General features: G+C 24.0%; 3 protein-coding genes across 3 annotated transcripts; all 3 read right to left on the reverse strand. All coding sequences in view use genetic code 6, as the record gives it.

Annotated features, from left to right (window-relative positions):
* Positions 1-1087: 1087 nt before the first annotated feature.
* Positions 1088-2179, reverse strand: TTHERM_00885860 (hypothetical protein; the record flags this gene model as incomplete). Its single annotated transcript, XM_001013615.1, has 3 exons — positions 1088-1662; positions 1770-1885; positions 1986-2179. The coding sequence occupies 3 exons, from the start codon at positions 2177-2179 to the stop codon at positions 1088-1090; spliced, it is 885 nt and encodes a 294-aa protein (XP_001013615.1).
* A 621-nt stretch (positions 2180-2800) lies between these two features.
* Positions 2801-6704, reverse strand: TTHERM_00885870 (calpain family cysteine protease; the record flags this gene model as incomplete). Its single annotated transcript, XM_001013616.3, has 4 exons — positions 2801-3740; positions 3991-4649; positions 4745-6634; positions 6678-6704. The coding sequence occupies 4 exons, from the start codon at positions 6702-6704 to the stop codon at positions 2801-2803; spliced, it is 3516 nt and encodes a 1171-aa protein (XP_001013616.2).
* A 968-nt stretch (positions 6705-7672) lies between these two features.
* TTHERM_00885880 (WD domain, G-beta repeat protein) lies at positions 7673-17302 on the reverse strand (the record flags this gene model as incomplete). The annotated part of the gene is made up of 9 exons (XM_001013617.3): positions 7673-7824; positions 7874-7975; positions 8031-9805; positions 9870-10287; positions 10516-12638; positions 12705-13194; positions 13305-14392; positions 14451-14929; positions 15206-17302. The coding sequence occupies 9 exons, from the start codon at positions 17300-17302 to the stop codon at positions 7673-7675; spliced, it is 8724 nt and encodes a 2907-aa protein (XP_001013617.3).
* Positions 17303-17585: the final 283 nt, after the last annotated feature.

Raw genomic sequence — 17585 nt, forward strand, 5'->3', positions numbered from 1 at the left:
TACTATTTCAAAATCCTCTCTTTACATTTAATAAATTATTAATATTTTGTTTGTCCAAGCAAAATTTACTTATTAAGAATGAGAAATTCACAAGGAGTTTTACTACAAATGGTGGCAGCTCTTGGCTTGTTTTCTATTAGAGCTTTTTCACCAAATAGAGCTCCTTCATCCACTTCAATCAAAAGCTTTCCATAAGATTATCCTAACACAGCCAAAAAATCTTATTCAGGGACTTCATTTCTTGCAGCTTCATCATTTTTTTCCAATTAACTTTCTAGCAATTATTCTACTATCCATTTTTTTGTAGTTAATTCAATTTATTAATTTTCATTTGTATCACCTTCTTTTTAAAATACATCAATCGTATTTTTCATAAATATCATGATTCTCCCTTTTAATATAATATAAGCCTTATCGCAATTAGTGTCTCCTTATTTGAAAATGATAGAAAATTTTGGATAAGTCTCATATTTAACAGCTCTGCATATTTCATTATTGATTTCTGGACTAGCTTTAAATGATTCAAAAACTTATTAGAAAAACTATTATATTTTTAAAAGCTTTAATCAAAAAAAGCATTTTAATCCAATTTACCTTATTTTTTGACAAGTAAACTTTCAAGAAAAGAATGTCATCAGAGGATTTATCTTCTTTTTTTAAAATACTAATTAATTTATTTGTTGTACTCATTTGAAAATAAATTAACTTTAATAGAATTTATTAAATGATAGATTGTTTTAAACATTGTTCTACTTAATTTTCTTTCAAAAGTAAATAAGTTTTAATAAAAGTTGAAATCTATATTGTTCTTTTGAATGCATAAAACATGCAAAAAAAAAAAATTAAGACTAAAATAAATAAAGAAGAAGCATAATAAGAAACTCTAATTAACAAATAAATATAAAAATACAATTAATTTTTTATAGCTATAAAATAAAAGATGAAATAATTTAAATTGTGCTAAATTGTATTATTGAAAAAGAAAATGTTTGTTTATTATTTAACATTATCAATTAATTAACTAAATTTAATTTAAAATGGATTGAATTTTCAAAAATATTTCTTAAAATATTCTTTTATATATTTCTCAAATTTTGTCAAGAGTGACTTTAAGTTCGTTAGAAATGTTTTTAGATTTTGCAGAAACTGTAGCATATTACATTGTTTCAACAAGTCTAAAAATGGATTCTCTACGTGGTTGTTTCTTTTTATACTGATCTGTATCAGTTAAAACATGTAAGACTTCCATGAATTTTTCTCTTAAATTTTCTTTGTTAGTGTTATTAATCTCTCTAATGCAAACATCAATTAATACATTAAAATCATGAGAGTAGAAGAAATCACTTTGTACTTTATAAATATCTTCAATAAATTGCAAAGTTTTTATGATTAAATCATCTTCATTTTTATTTAAGAATTTTATAATTGTTTCACTAAAATATCTTGAATATTAATGAGAAGATGCTACTCTGATTACCAAATTGTCTTTTGGACTTTTATATTCATATGAAATATTTATAAATATTTTAATGATTGCATGGAAAGTTTCTTCATCATTGATAATTTGCAGTAAATCAAATAGTCTTTCAATAAAAGCCTGATTAGTAACTGACTTAAAGCTAGAAACTTAGAAAATATCAATTAAAAGTAAGAATGCTTCTCCTATTTTAAATATCAGAGATAAATTAATTAAAAAATATTTTATTTAATAAAATTTTTGTTTGCTTATTATTCTCAATTTAAAAAAAAGAATTTTTAAATTAGCTTACCAACTAAATCTTCTAATTTTTAAGTCTTTATGATATATTATGAAATAGCAATAGGGAATTTTTCATTTTCTCTCATTTAAGGCAGAACTTGGTCTGGAGCGAACTCATTTAGTTTCCTTTTTGTTTAATAATAAATTATTTTACATATTACTATTGTTTATTGAATAAAAATGAGCTTGGAAGTAAATTTTGTTTGTTAATTGTCAATTTTTTTACTTTAAAGCGATTAATATTGAGTTTGCTTTTTGGATATCTTCAAACTATTCCATAAATGCTATGATAAAAAGATTGATTAAATCATAATCTTTTTCCGTTATGGTGTATACCCATTCTATATTTTCCTATGTTTTTTCACAGTCTTAAATTGCTTAAACTAAGTTATTAATTTGTTCTGTGTCCGAATCAACCATTTTTGTTTGTTTTTTGTAATATCAATTTATCTTGCTTTTTTCCTATTATCTAATTTTACTTCTTTTTTTTAATTTTTTTTAAAGAGTTAAATTTTTATATTTCACTATTTGAAAAGAAAGAGAAAATTAATTCTAAAAGATAATTGATAAACAAAGATTGCTTTAATTGAAAGGATATCTATCATCCATCATCTTATTATTTAGTGTTTTGCGCAAGTTTTTGCAAATGACAATCAATTATCAATTTTAATTTTTTTCAAAAAATAATCCTCAATTATAAATTTATAGTAAGTATAATTAAAAATATGTATTTAATCTTTGAATATACACCATTAAATAGTACTATTTTTCTTAATGCATTATTTTATGATAGACATCTATTTTTAATACATAGATATTATTCTAAAAAAATACTCTAAACAAATTAATTAATTTAGCAGATTTTTGAAATAAATTATTTATAAATTTAACCTTATTTATTTATTTTTTAAATACTTTAAATAATGCCTTTCATATAAAAAAAATAATTCCATAAATTTTAAAAAATAGATAGATAATTCATTAATTATTTAGAGTGTTTGTTGCAAATTAAATTTTACAGAAATATAATAAAAACATTTTTCAGCTTACAGTATAGGATTCGCTACTTTTAAAATTATAGCCTTTAAACGAAACTGTAAATGGAGCTATGAATTCGGTTTTTGGTGGGACAACAAATTTAAGGATAGGCATACGATTTGGTTTTCTTAGTTTTATACTATCCGATTAAGTAAAATTAACTTCCATATCAAGTGTTTTACTTGAATTATTTTAGACATAATAATAACCAAATCCTTCTTTTACTTCTAGGAGAATCTCCTTTAATATTTCAGGATATTATCTTAGTTGTTTAAGCTTTGTACTTTTACGAGCTTTTTGAATCAAACATTCATTCATGAAAGGAGGAACTTAATTTTTATCAACTTAATCTAACTTAGTTTGTGCAACACCATATGTAGATACTACATAAGAATTAGCTGCGTTTGTTTCCCAAAAAATTTTGGATTAGATTAAATAATTTCCTGGGGTGAGATTACATTCTACAAAAATTTCTCTATCTCTCTTTTAAATAGCTCCTATATATCTTTAGTTTGGTTTTCCATCTGGTCCAGTAACTTAAGAAATAAAAAGTCTGCTACACGAATATTTATAATTACTTACATTTTCAAAATGCCTTTTGTTAGGTTATATTATTGATATGTAATATGTACCTTCTTTTTCTATTCTTAATCTAGTATAAGCAGAGCGTTTTGCTGTAGAATTATTTATACGGATACTATTATATTGATAATCATCATGATAGTAGCATATACACACATCGTCAAAATATTTCATAAAATCTTTTACACTCATGTAAAATATACCATCGTCAACATTCTTTACTCTTAGTTAATCTCTAAGCTCTGGTGTCCAACAAGGACTATCATCACTCCAGTCTCCTTTCCACTCTTAGTTAGCCCATGGGTTTCTCAATCTCAATAAAGTGACATTTCCTAACTTAGGATGGGTGATTTCTTTGACACTATTAAATTAGAAAATTGAATTTATTTATAATTGTGTTTATCCTAATTTTTTAAAGAAAAATAATTTGCTTGCTCTAAAAAATTATCTCCATCTAAAACTTGAAACATATTTTTAGATTAAATTATATTTTAATATTTCTTTACTAATATTTTAATTCCTCTTTAAAGAGAAATCAATAACTGAAGATTATTTTAGGATAATATATATAAAATAAGTTAATATGTTTAAAATTAGAAATATAAAATTACCCTATTATACTATATGCATGAGAATTTACTAAACCAAGTCTATCAGCAGTTGATCTAGTTAAATCATCTTCGTCATCAGCTCCGGCTGTAACTACAAATTTATTTTATTTTGAAAGGGCTTCTTTTAAAATTATTGGTAGACTCTCGTTAGGTCTTTTTTATGGTTTGCCAAAATCATCATACTCTGTTTCAAGAGTCATAACACTCTTCGTAGGAGCACCTGTAAGATCTCTTAATGCCTCTCTACAGTAACCTGCTTCGATTGAATAATAACTTTTGAAAAGTTTGGCCCAAGCTTTTTCAAGGATAAGTACCCAAATTTCTTCTCCAGATGCTTTAGTGAAAGCTGGAGTATCTCTCCTATTGCATGGAATAAAATCATCAACATAAACCGCAGTCCACTCTCCATCAAAGCAAATTCTAACACAATACATACCTATGTTATTTTTTATACGAGTTATAAATAAATTCATAATTCTTTGGGGTTCTTAAGCTAAACTAGACACAGCTGACAGGAAATAGCAATCACCTAACTATCCTTACTCAATATCTTATGGAGCTATCAATTTTCCTAAACCTATTCTACTTGTATTCATAGACTCCATTTTCTAGAACATCTAATAGTTATTATGACCAAAAATCTAAGCAGGTCTTTTCCACTAAATATTATAAAAATAATTTTTTATAACTTAAATCGATTGATTTATTGATTGATGAAGTGAAATAAATATTTTTAAAATAAATCAAATGTTACACTAAGTTCTCTCCATTCATAATACTTTCTAAAAGAAGAATCTCTTATAATTGAATCAGGGACAGGCTGAAATTCTGAATCAGTAAATGGTTTATTTTATTGCTAGTATTCTTTAAATTTTCTCACAAAATTATCAAAACCTTTTGATTTTGTATCTATTTCATATAAATTTCTTGTTTAAATAGATGATCTCATCACATCTATTTTTTGCCCACCTGCTACATCAAATAATTTTTGGCTTGCTTCAATGTTGTTTTTATTATTTTAAACTTGTAAGAAATTTTGTGCTGGAATATTATTGCCCTATTTTTGATTTACTAATTCTTATTATGGAAGCTAATTTACTGGTGAATTAATATTTAATGGAGGATAAATTATGTTAGGTTATTTTTATTAATTTACATTAACAGTAGGGATAACATCTTTTTTTTTATTTTAGCTCAACTCTTTTACACCTAAAAGATTTAAAAAATCTTTTATATAAACAGTTTCAGAGTTTTTGTCAACAAGGGCAGCTTTTAAAAACTGTTCCTCTTGTTGTGTTAATTAAACGCCACTACTGTTTATAAATTTAGTTAAGTCCCTGAATGTAATTTTGCTTGCATTTGAAATATTTTTTAAGTTAAACAAGTTAATCTAATTCTTTAAGTGCATTTATTTTAATGTTTCTAATTTTATCATCAAACTATCGAAATTTGTTTCTGGGACAAGTTCTTAAACAATTCTGTCTTCGTCTTTTTTATTTAAGGGTACATCTGGTTCATTATTACCTATCAATCCATTAACTACTTCCTATTCATTTTAAATTCCTGGTTTATTTAACGAAGGATATTTTGAAATATTGTTCCCTTGCTAGTTTGATTAAACTTGAGTAGGAATTTATTGCTGTTACTATTAAAAGTGCTGGTGTTGAGGCGAGTCTCTATACTATAAATGGGCTGGAGAATTATAAGAAGGTAGTTGCTATTAAGGATTTATGCCTTATTGATTTAAATGTAAATTGTGAGGGGAGTCTCTTTAATTTTAGTTATTTTAAACTATCTAATTCGAGGGCTGATAGTGCTAAGGAGAATTTCTAAATTAAGGTGAATCTCTCCAAATTTATTAGCTTGGGACTTATTGATTTTAAGGATTATAGTGTTAAGGAGAATCTTTATATGGCTAATTATTAAATGGAGAATAAAGATTAGGATATTTATTTGTATTAGAAGATTGTTTAATATCGTCGTCATCATCCATAAGTGGATTAGGCACATATTGTTGTTGAGGAATGCCTTAATTTTATTAAAAAGGAGGATATCCATAACCTTATGGATTCATTTAATTCATGTAAAGCTAGGGTTAGATTTCCATTTGTCCTGTCTATTACTATGATATTTTTAAATCAAGATTTAAATCTTATACTTGTTTAGTATCTTTCACATATAAGTCTATATTAATATTTCGTTGATTTGTAATAGGATTAATTTCTTATCTTACGTTGTAAGTCGGAACGAACTACTACTGGCTGCTTTAATTGCTTCCTTGTGAATTAACACTCTTCTGCGATAAGAGTTTCTTGATTTCATCAGATTTAATGTGCCTAATTTAAGCAAAAATGGCAGTGAACTCTTCATATGAAATAGTTCCACTTCTATTTTTGTCAAATATTTTAAATAATGCTTATATTTATGCATCGTTTATTCCATCTGTTTTATTGTCTATAAACTTTTTAAATTCTGCATATTGCAATCTTTGGGTTTGTTGATTGCAATATTCCTTAAATTAGCTTTTTACCATATGATCATATATAGCTTCTTAGAAATAAGTTTCTTTAATATTTACTAAAATTGTAAAAAGAGTGTCTTTGTCTGTGCTCATATTACTAATATCCTAATAATTATTTATTTGCTTTTATTGTTTACTTATAAAATTTTAGATTAATTTATATTACTTTTCTTATCAGATGCGTTTGCAACATTCTTAATCTTACCTGATAGAATAGAAAAAAATTCAAATTAATACTATTTTTAAGAGAATTAAATATTTGTAAATAATTTATTTTTAAAAATAGAAGAAAGGTTGGCTATTATACTCTTATTTTTAAATTATATAATATGATTCTTTTTAAATTTTAAAAATAATCTTTCTATTTCAGTTCCAAGCAAAATAATTTTATGGTAAATATCGATCAAATTTTTTATTGATCTTATTTTAGTAAGTATTTTTTTATAAATTAATAGCCAGATGTAAATAGTGTATCTAATAGGCATGTTAATTTTATAACTTCTTCAAAATAATCAAATTAACTTGAAAAAATGACTACTAAAACAAAATGGTATTTATTACATAAAAAATTGAAAAGCAGATTAATTTTATCAATAATTTTATTCTTTAAATCTATTTGTTTTAACATACAAAACTAAATATAATTTATTGTGCTGTATTAAATAATCAAGTAGTGTATGTGGAATAATATATTTTTAACATTTTTCTTTAATCTTTTAGGCAAGATAAGATAGTATTTAATATACTATAAAAATTAATAAGAGATTTCTTTCAATTGTGGAGTTTAATGTTTGATACTTTTAAATTTTAAGCAAATATTTAAATAAAAATTTATAAAAAATATTTTAGGCAATTACAATTAAAGAGAGATTAAATGTAAAATAGAAAGAAAATGAATGGATCTAATAAAAAATTCGGATATTTTAAAACTAAAATTAATCTAAATAAAGAATAAAATATTAAATTAAATTTCTTAAAATAATTAAAATTTTTTAATAAAATCATAAATTAATTAAGTGTCTTATGAAATAAATTAGAAGTATTTAAATACTTGAAAATAAAAAACAAAATTTTCTAAATAAATATTTTAAAATTTATTCGAAAAGCACTTTAAGAAATCATAAATTTTAAAAAAGGATGTTATGTATCTAAATTTTATCATCACATATCTTAAAGATCTAAATTAAATATTTCAAAGTTCTTTTTTGTTTTAAACTAATAATTTTGGTGAAGCTCTTTTCTTCCTATTTGTTTCTTTTTAACTCTATCAGTAAATATTAATTATGCACTATCTTCTTATTTAACAGGATTTGCTTTTTTAAATTATAAATAGTTAAAATAAAAAATTCGTTAAAGTTTTACTGTTTAATCTATTTGTATTTAATGTTATGGTATGTTCATTTTCATTTATATATTATGTGAATTAATTTTCATCTTTTTTCCTTTCTTCGTTTTGTTAAATTACTTTTATTTTGATAAAAAAATTAATTTATCTAATCAATCAAATTGTAATTTTTACATTTAAAGACACTAACTCCTCTTTTTTCCTGTTTAAAAGAATTTAGTTTATTATTAGGGCTCTAGTTTTAGTTTTAGCTTTCAGTGTTTTTCCTCTAAAATTTGCTAAAAAATATTGATGAAGTTCTAGTCTATCTTGTACTATCTGGAATTTACAAATTCTTTTGTTTTAATAAATGAGTACCAATCAAATTAATAGCTTTTGCCCAATTTTTAAATGTTCTCATTTTATTAAATGAATTAATTCCTAACCTTGAATATACATGCTTAAAGTTAGATTTAAATGCTGGATACTTTTCTCCAAAAATGAAAAGATACCTCTTCACTTTTCCTAATAAAACTTATATTATTAGGAAGCTGGAAAATAAATAATGCAGAGCATAAAGCAAAAATGAGCAAATCTAAAGCTATATGCCGTTTTCAGATGTGTTTACTAAAAGATTCAATTAAAGACAGATAATCAGCGTAATACATAAATATTAATCTGTACGATTAAAATTTACATTTATGTAAGGAGTTTTAAAAATAGAGAGCATTAAGTAGCAAAACAAAATCATTGTGCAAAGAGTATTTTTAAATTAAATTTGCTAACTATAAAAGTTACTAATAAATATGATTATCAATTTAAGGTTTATCTTTACAAATTCCCAATAATATGTTTGCTTCCTATATTCTGAGTATAGCAAACCGTATGATAGCCTTACTGAACAATAGTTAAGAATTCTAACTTTCTTCTTTAGTACAATAATCCCAATTAAAGGAATTATTATTGCCCATATCAAAAATAATGGTAAAAATAAGATTAATATATAAGAGTAGTATTCCATAGTGTAGCATTTTAAAGTAACATCTGCAGTTAGATACTCAATTCCTCCAATATCTCTGCAAGATATAATCTGAACTAGCCCAGAGATGATGTTAGGTTATAAAAATAAAAATATAAAAATTATGCCTGTTACAATTAAGCTCTTTTCAAATCTCTTAAAATATTTAACCAGATAAAAGAAATAGTAAAGAATAGTTAGTAACAGGAAATAGCTTACTGATATTATCTATGACCAAATGATTCTACTATATGCATGTGGTAAAAATCCTTCAGTAAAAATACTTCTGCAATCAGCAGAAAATTTCAAAAAATCTATTGGGGTACCAATTCCTAATTACAATACTTTCAAAAACTAAGGCTGTTCAATCTGATAAGCTATTGAACTAATTTAAATAAAATGCATAAAAAATTTTAAATAAATGTCAGATTTATCAGTTGATTCGCTGTTCCCAATACTTGCTAATCCAACCATTCTGAGGTAATAACTCTAGGCTTTTATTAAAGTCATCTAGCGAGCTGCTCTAACTCCAAATATAATATATAAACATCCTACAATTAATGAAGAAATATATATATATGTCTAACCTGATGAATCTATGCATGGAATGCACTCATAAGGTTATTTGTTCATGTATTTTTGTTTCCAAACTTTACCATTTAAATCACAAGTTTCACAAAGAGGACCTATATATCCTTATCTACAATTTTAAATACTATCAGTACTTTCACCTTAGCAATTATCTGGATTATAAACACAACTTACGATATTATCTGTATTATTATTTTCTCTCCAGTAGCCATTCTTTAATAAGATTGTGTTCCCTTAACAATAAGAACAAGAATCTGGACACAGTTTACAAGCTTACTCACTTTAAGAGTTAGGATCTGGAGTTATTAAAGAATATTTCTGTACTGGACATAATTCGCAGTATGATGGAGTATTTTAAGTACTATTATAGATAAATAAATAAATAAATAAATAAATAAACTATTTAATAAAATGTTTTTTAATACCTTTTAATTATGATTTCACCAACTTAGCATTAACGAAAATTAACATTTAATTTAACTTACATAGGTACCAATAAAAATTATGTTATGTTTTATGGATTAGGAATTTAAATAATATTATTTTAAATGTAAAATTCTGAAGATGTCTAAGGATTTGATATGAGCTAAATATTTTAAAATGTAAATGAAATATCTGTTTAGTTATAAGCAGCTTTATTACCGTTGATTTACGTAATTTTAGGATTTAAAGAAACACAATCAAACTAGTATTACTGAAATTCGCTCTAAAGATCTTAGCTACTTTATTCAAGTTAATTAAGATTAACAACCCCGTTTTCTTCATCATATATTTTTATATTGAAATTTAAATTACCTCCACTCATAAAATTATCTATCTGGTATACAATTAAACTCTATGTTTCTATTATAAAACATAATTTTTATTATTTATTTACTAAAATAAACACAAAAAAATATAAAATTATCAATCGATTTCTCATATATATATATCTTTTTCCAAAAATTTTTAACTCTATTTAAAAACAAGTTTAGATTTTTTTTTATTCTAATTTTTAAATTTTGTAATTAAATAATAATTCTTGATATTTTCTAAATAAAAAATTTCATTATTAAATTTAAAAAATTTTACTTTAAATAACTTCAAAAGCCACCCCTTCATTCATGCTTGTAATTTAAATATTTCTAGGGTATGAACCTATATTTTGGCCAAATATCTTGGCTTAATTATTTTCAATTTTATTTTGACTCAAACTATCAGCTAGATACTATTTTTTTGTTATAAAATCTGGTATTAAATTTAAATACCTAATTGCTCCACCTACTTGGGCATTATTTTAACTAATTACTGTTTTTATTATTTCCAGATTTGAGTAGTATAAATATATTGATCCTCCTTAGCTTGCAATATTGGATTAAAAGCTAGATTCTTAAATTATATTAACTAAAGGACTGTCTTTTATGCTTATTGCTCCACCATATTCTGATTATAGATACATAAAAGCGCATTTAGTGAAATAAAACGTTGTTTAATATATGTCAAATGCACAACCATATGAATACAAGCATGTATTGTTAAAGAATGATGATTAATTTAGTTCAAAATAGCTTGTTTATATTCTATTTAAAGCTTATCCTTATACACTAGTACAATAACTAACTGAAACATCTTAAAATCTTATAGTGTCATTAACAACTTATATATAACCTACACCTTGCATGAGATAAGTTTAAGAAATATCGAAAATCATTAAGTTCTAGTTGTTTTAAGCATTTAAATTTATTGAAGATATATTTTTATTAGCATTCATGTAAAAGACAATAAATTAAGATATTTTTAAACCTTAAGAAATGTTAATATTTAAATTAGTATTAGTTGTACAATTTTGAATAGTAACTGAATTAATTTAAATACTCTAGCTATTTTATATTGAAAACAAACTACTCCAAATATTTTATTATCCATTTTATGAGTAATATCTAACATTTTATATGGTTAAATTCTAAATAACTATTTTTTGGACTTGCTAAATATAGAATATAGAAATAGAATTCTCTATTATCAAATTTGTGAGATTAAGGTTTTTTATAAATACTGTATTACTATTTGTTATTTAAAATAAGCTACTATTCTGACTTTATTAAAATTATAACGCTCTCTATTAATTTTATCCTATTGAACTAAGCTATAAGTTTATAATTTCCATATTATCAATCATCAACGAATTTATTGAATTTATTACAAACTAACTACCAACAATATTATCTTAGAATGTAGAATTAACAAAAATAATATTTTGGGTGTTTTTATTAAAGTTGTAAGTTGTTTAATTTCCTATCTTCCAATTAAAATTTTTAATTGTCAAAGTAGGCATATTAAACTATTCAAAAGAAGATATTGCCAAATTAATTCTGTTTTTTTGTGATTACTATTTTTTATCATACACATAAAATTACTAAGTGCTTGAAGTACCTCCAAGGCTGATGCTTTTTTAGACAAAAAAAAAGGGTTGTTCATCATCCATTTGAATATTTAGGACAATATTATTTATTGATTGAGAGACTTTCTAAAAGGAAATACTTTGGGTTGAGAGATCCTAACTAAGTTAAAAGTAAGATGATGTTCTTTGAAGATTTGAGTAGCATTAAGAATAATCAGTATTTGTTGGATCACTAGAGTATGGGAATGTATAATTAAATACAGTGAATAGATTTATTCCTTTTATATTAATTATTAGCTGATCGCTATAACTTAATGATAGTAATAATGGAAATTGCATTGAGAAAGATTTTTGTATAGCTATTTAACTGTATGAAAAAGATACTAAGTTAAGTTGAGCCTTAGATCTTATGAGAAGCAAAGATTAAGAAATGAATTAGACATCTGTTATGTTGTATATTTAAGAAGGCATTCTCAGTGAGTTTATAATAGCATCATTTGCATTTCTATCATGCAGATTTACTTAAAATTAATTGAAAATAGCTAAAATATTCCATTATTAACTTAATTTCATTTGTACTTGGTAATCTCCAGGTCCATAAATATTTTTAATTAAGTCTAAATTCGTAGAATTAAGATTTCTGACTTAAATAGCTAATTATAAATCAGTCCAAATCAAAATTTATTGTCTTGGAGCATCAATTAATGCCTAAACAACAGAAGATTTTTACTATAGCAAATATAAAAGGCTTAGAGGGGTATCGTTATCATAAGAAAACACAATGGAAGTTTAGTCTTAAGAACAAGTTATTAATCTTTTTTTTTAAAATATTTTTGTTAAGCATTATTTAGTATTAAAAAATAAAATTTGTTAAAAATACCTTTTAAATTCAAAATCAATTTGTAAATCTCTAATGATTTAGTTATTCTATTAAGGAACTTATATGGATTTAAAAGTGTTATAATTGTTAACAGCAAGGTGTCCTGTAACATCAAAAGTGATAATATGGGAATAAATTGTATTTATAATGCAATTTACTATTCTACTACTATGATTACTGTAAATATTAACAAATGTTAGACCTGAGTTGGTTGTATTTATTAATAATTAGATTATTTAATAACTATAAGTCTACACAAAAATGAATGGAATAGTTTCATCTAAATAAATGCTAAAGGGGTATATTTATAATTAACTTGCTAATTTAAAATTAGAGTCATAGCTATATAAATTTATTCCATCTGTTACCAAATGTGTATCTGTGTGCAAAATAATTTATTTTGGTTAATATAAAAGTTATAGCTTATAGTATAATTAGTTTTAGCTAGCCTACCAAATATTTTAGTTTAAATCAGCATATGTAATAACATCTAACATAAAATTTTTATAAAAATATTTAAATAAAACATAGTTTTTAATTAATATATTAAAAATTTAGTTTTAATTTAATTAATTTTAAAGTAAAATTAATTTAAATTACCTTGTTTTGAATGATAAGTTGACATTATCAATGATTCAGAAGGTATTATAACAGCTTAACCTTAGAAGCCTACATATGCATAATATTGCCATGCTATAATGGTATCATCATTGCAAACGATTAGAATATTGCTATAAAAATCAAAGACGTAGCTCTTTATGTATGAAATAGTAACTGGAGCAAACATGAAATCTTTTTGTTAAATGTAAGAATTAAAGTAAGGTATTACAGTAAATAAATATCTGTCGACATTCTATACAATAAACAGCTAAGATTGCTCATCATGAAATATACTCACTAAATTTTAAGGATATGATTGATTTTTAATTTCTGAAAGCATAACACCACTTGTATAGTCCCAAACTTCAATTGAGCTATCAACATTATTTCCTACCATACCAACAAAATTAATTAAAACTGTCAAAGAGTATATATTTTTTTTAAATTAACTTGCAAATAAAACAACTAAAGTATCACGAGAAATTGATTAAATATTTACAGTTCCATATGCTATTATATAATTGTTCTTAAATATTACTTGTTAAACTTAATTATCAAAACCGATTATTTCTTACACCTTAACCCCTGTTATTGCACTATAAACTTCAATGCTGCTTCCATATAAAAATATTCTATCATATAATTCATCGATAATCATGGCATTCATATTCTAAACTTTGAAAGCTTTCACAATACTTCCATTTAAAAAGTTGGTCATAAAAACATTTCCAACAATATCTAATGAAATAAAGATGTTAGTATATTTTGTAAACAAAAATAAATTAATGATTTCATTATTTTAGTTCTAAGAAAGGTTTTGTACAATCTTAATTTTCGATAAATCTGGATTGTAGCTCCATATAATAATTTATCCTGCTTTATCATAAGATAAAATAATATTTTATTATTACATAAATTACACACCATTTACTCCCTTTGAATGTCCAACAAGTGATTGACTTTAATCTGTATTGTAATTCCATGCCTAGAGATTATTTGAAATATCATAATTATAAGAAATAATTAATTGAATGTCCTCTATAATTAGTGCATCAACGATACTCTTCTTATGAACTCTGGTATTTTACCTAATTGAATAAAATAAAATAAATCCTAATAAGTAAATTCTCTTGAAATCTAAATTACTTGTATATTGTGTAGCTGAAGTAATCATAAATAGTAATTATATTTGACAATGAAACAAGCTTTTATTGAGAATTTATTAATAGTAGCTTCTATAACACAGAGTTTTCGTTTCTTTATATGTAATAGTAAGTGTCTGGAGTAAAGTGGCTAAGCATGATATCTCCTACTGTATTTGAGATAAATATCCTTTAATTTTTTGAATCAGTATCGAATGCAGTAATTGCAGATCTAGAATCAAATTAATATTAAGCTAACTATGTTAGAGAATCTGCAATTATTAATATTCCTCCATATGAACCTACATCAATAGTTAATATGACTTTATTATATTAAGGAATAATATTCGATATTGTAATAGGAAATTAGATAGCTTAAATTTTAGAATAAAAAGGCTAAGCAATTCCATGAGTAGTTATACTTCCATCTTAGTTCAAGCAACTGTAATATAAGTAAATATTTCCTTCCTATATTATACCACACTATTTTTATAAAATAAATCAATATGGGTCTTAAAAAATCTTTAAAAATTTAAATAAATATAAGTTATCAAAGATTGTTTAAATATATTCTGTATAAAAACTAAATCTTCGATGAATGTATTTTTTTACATATTTTAAAAAATTAATATAATTAAAAAAAAGTGGATAAATGCTTTTTATGAAAAGGCATGGAAAATTAATTTATTTAAAAAAATTTTTTTCATTTTGATTTTAAAATGAACCATTTTTTTTCAATTTATAAAAAATAATTTTTACCTTGTTAATTTGAACATTATCGTTAGAAATTTGTATTACATTTAGTTATTCATCGTATAATATAGCTAATCCATTTCGGAAATAAAATATTGAGTAACCATCTTGGCTTGCTCCAAAAGCAAATCCTACAATCTTATCTTAGTTTTTATTAATACTAGAAGTATCAGTTTATACTTTTATTGTTAATTCAGGATAATTATATCTAATAATATATCCATTCTCTGACACAGTAGGTAAATTTAAATTAGAGTATAAGGCAAGATAATAAAACTATCCTGGATTATTAATAGTATTAATAATCTTAGAATTTAAAGGGTCTATTATTTATAAGTAATTTAAACTGTTAATTAAAACAAATCCATTAATATCATCACTGTATAAAGTTAATATTTTTTCATAAAAAATTTATTTAAAGTAAACAATCATATTAATAGCATGATAGCAAACAATAGATTAATCATTATATGCAACACATACAAATAAACCTTTTGATAAGCATAAAGTTATCCCTTATGGTTATTTTATGCTTAGTTTATAATCAGGATGCCAAAATATGGATAAAACTTAGCCAGTTAACAAATCATAGCTTAATGACATACCATCTGACGATGTGCTAGCAAAGATATTCTGAGAGTATTCATAGACCGTCATAGGTACAGACTAAGTTTAGCGAATAAATGGAATAGGTAAATTGGTTATTATGTAGCTAACACCTTGGCTTTTTAAATTAATTTACTGAATTGAAGATCCAAAGATGTAAATCTGATTACTTTACTCATCAATTATAGCTCCTTATATATTTTGCATATTAATTTAAATAGGAGTAAAATTTTAAGTCTAAATTATTTGTTAAGACTAAATAGTACTCTGGTTATTAACATAGCTAGACATAGAAAACTTTCCAAATTAAGTATATAAAACAATACTATTATTTTTAATATATATGCCTTATAGTGGGGAAAATAACATTTAATTAAAAAACTATTCGCTTATTTTTTGTAATTAAATGAAGTTGTTTGTATCAGAATTAAATCCATAAATTAAAACTTCTGCAGAAGAATAAACTATCACTGATTAGGAGCTTGAGTCTCCTAAAACGTTTAATATTGGCTAGGTAAAATCGCCTTAAAATTATAATTTGCACTAAGTAGAGATAGATTGCAAATTCGAAATAGACAGATTTAGTGAATCACTACCTGAGCTTCCAAATGAAAAAAGATAACTTTGTTACCCGGAACTTGAGCTAAAATTTAGTAGAGTAAAACCAGCTGGTGTAGAATCATGTAGACATGTTATTTAAAAACTGTAAGTAGAAGTAGATTCGCTCCATAATATGATTGATTTATCTAAAGAATATGTGATAAAACTAGATGGGCTAATTATTATTGAATTTAAAACAATATTTGTATGTCCTACATACTTTTTATATGTTTTATTTTACATATTGTAGATATAAAACTCTCCTTAGTATCCATACAAAGTTATCAAGTCATACACCATATTAACACAACTCAGATTTGTTAGCTATCCAAAATTTACAATTTATTACTTATTCAAAACTCCAGTAGAATAATTCCAATAAAATATTTCACCATTTGAGGAAAAAGATAGAAGCTGATTAGAATCTTGAAGTAGATAGATCTTCAAAACAGGCTAGGTGTGACCAGAAAAAGTGGTTTTAAGAATTCCATTTACTGAATTCCACAACTTGATATTTGTGTCTGTATTACTAATACTAATAATGATTTAATTTGTGTCATCTACTATTATTTATGAAGCTAATCCAGAATGGAAATCTTAGCCTAAATCAACAAGAATAGGGCATTACTGTATTTGCTAACAAACGCCTTGATCAGGATAGCCAAATTCATTTTATTTGCAAGATGGTACACATTATTAGGAATCACTTTCTAAGTATAAATTCTAATCACAATCGGAAATACATAACCCATTGGATTGATTTAGTGTGAAATTTTGATTACATTAGATACAGGAGCCATCATTAGGAGATAAATTTTTGCAAAAAAGGTCTGCGCCTTTAATAAAATGTGATAATAAAACGATTTATAATAAGTTTAATAAAATTCGATAATTCATTTAACTTTGGTATTTGTTTGTTCTGTTTTCTTTTTCGTTAATTAATAAATTTTTATATATTTTTGATAGAGTGATTATCATTTTAAAATTTTTATTTCACTATCACTTCAAACAGATAGTAATCTATATTTACTTCTTTTTTTAATGGATAAATTAATTGATGGATTATAAGAAAACGTCATTTGTTGAATTGTAAATTATTTGCTCTATTATATATATTCTTTAGTTCTTTTTGGCTTGTAAGGTGTGTCCTTAAAATAGCACTTATGCATATTAAAAATAA

Source organism: Tetrahymena thermophila, assembly GCF_000189635.1.
Source record: "Tetrahymena thermophila SB210 genomic scaffold scf_8254814, whole genome shotgun sequence".
NCBI classification, from domain to species: domain Eukaryota; phylum Ciliophora; class Oligohymenophorea; order Hymenostomatida; family Tetrahymenidae; genus Tetrahymena; species Tetrahymena thermophila.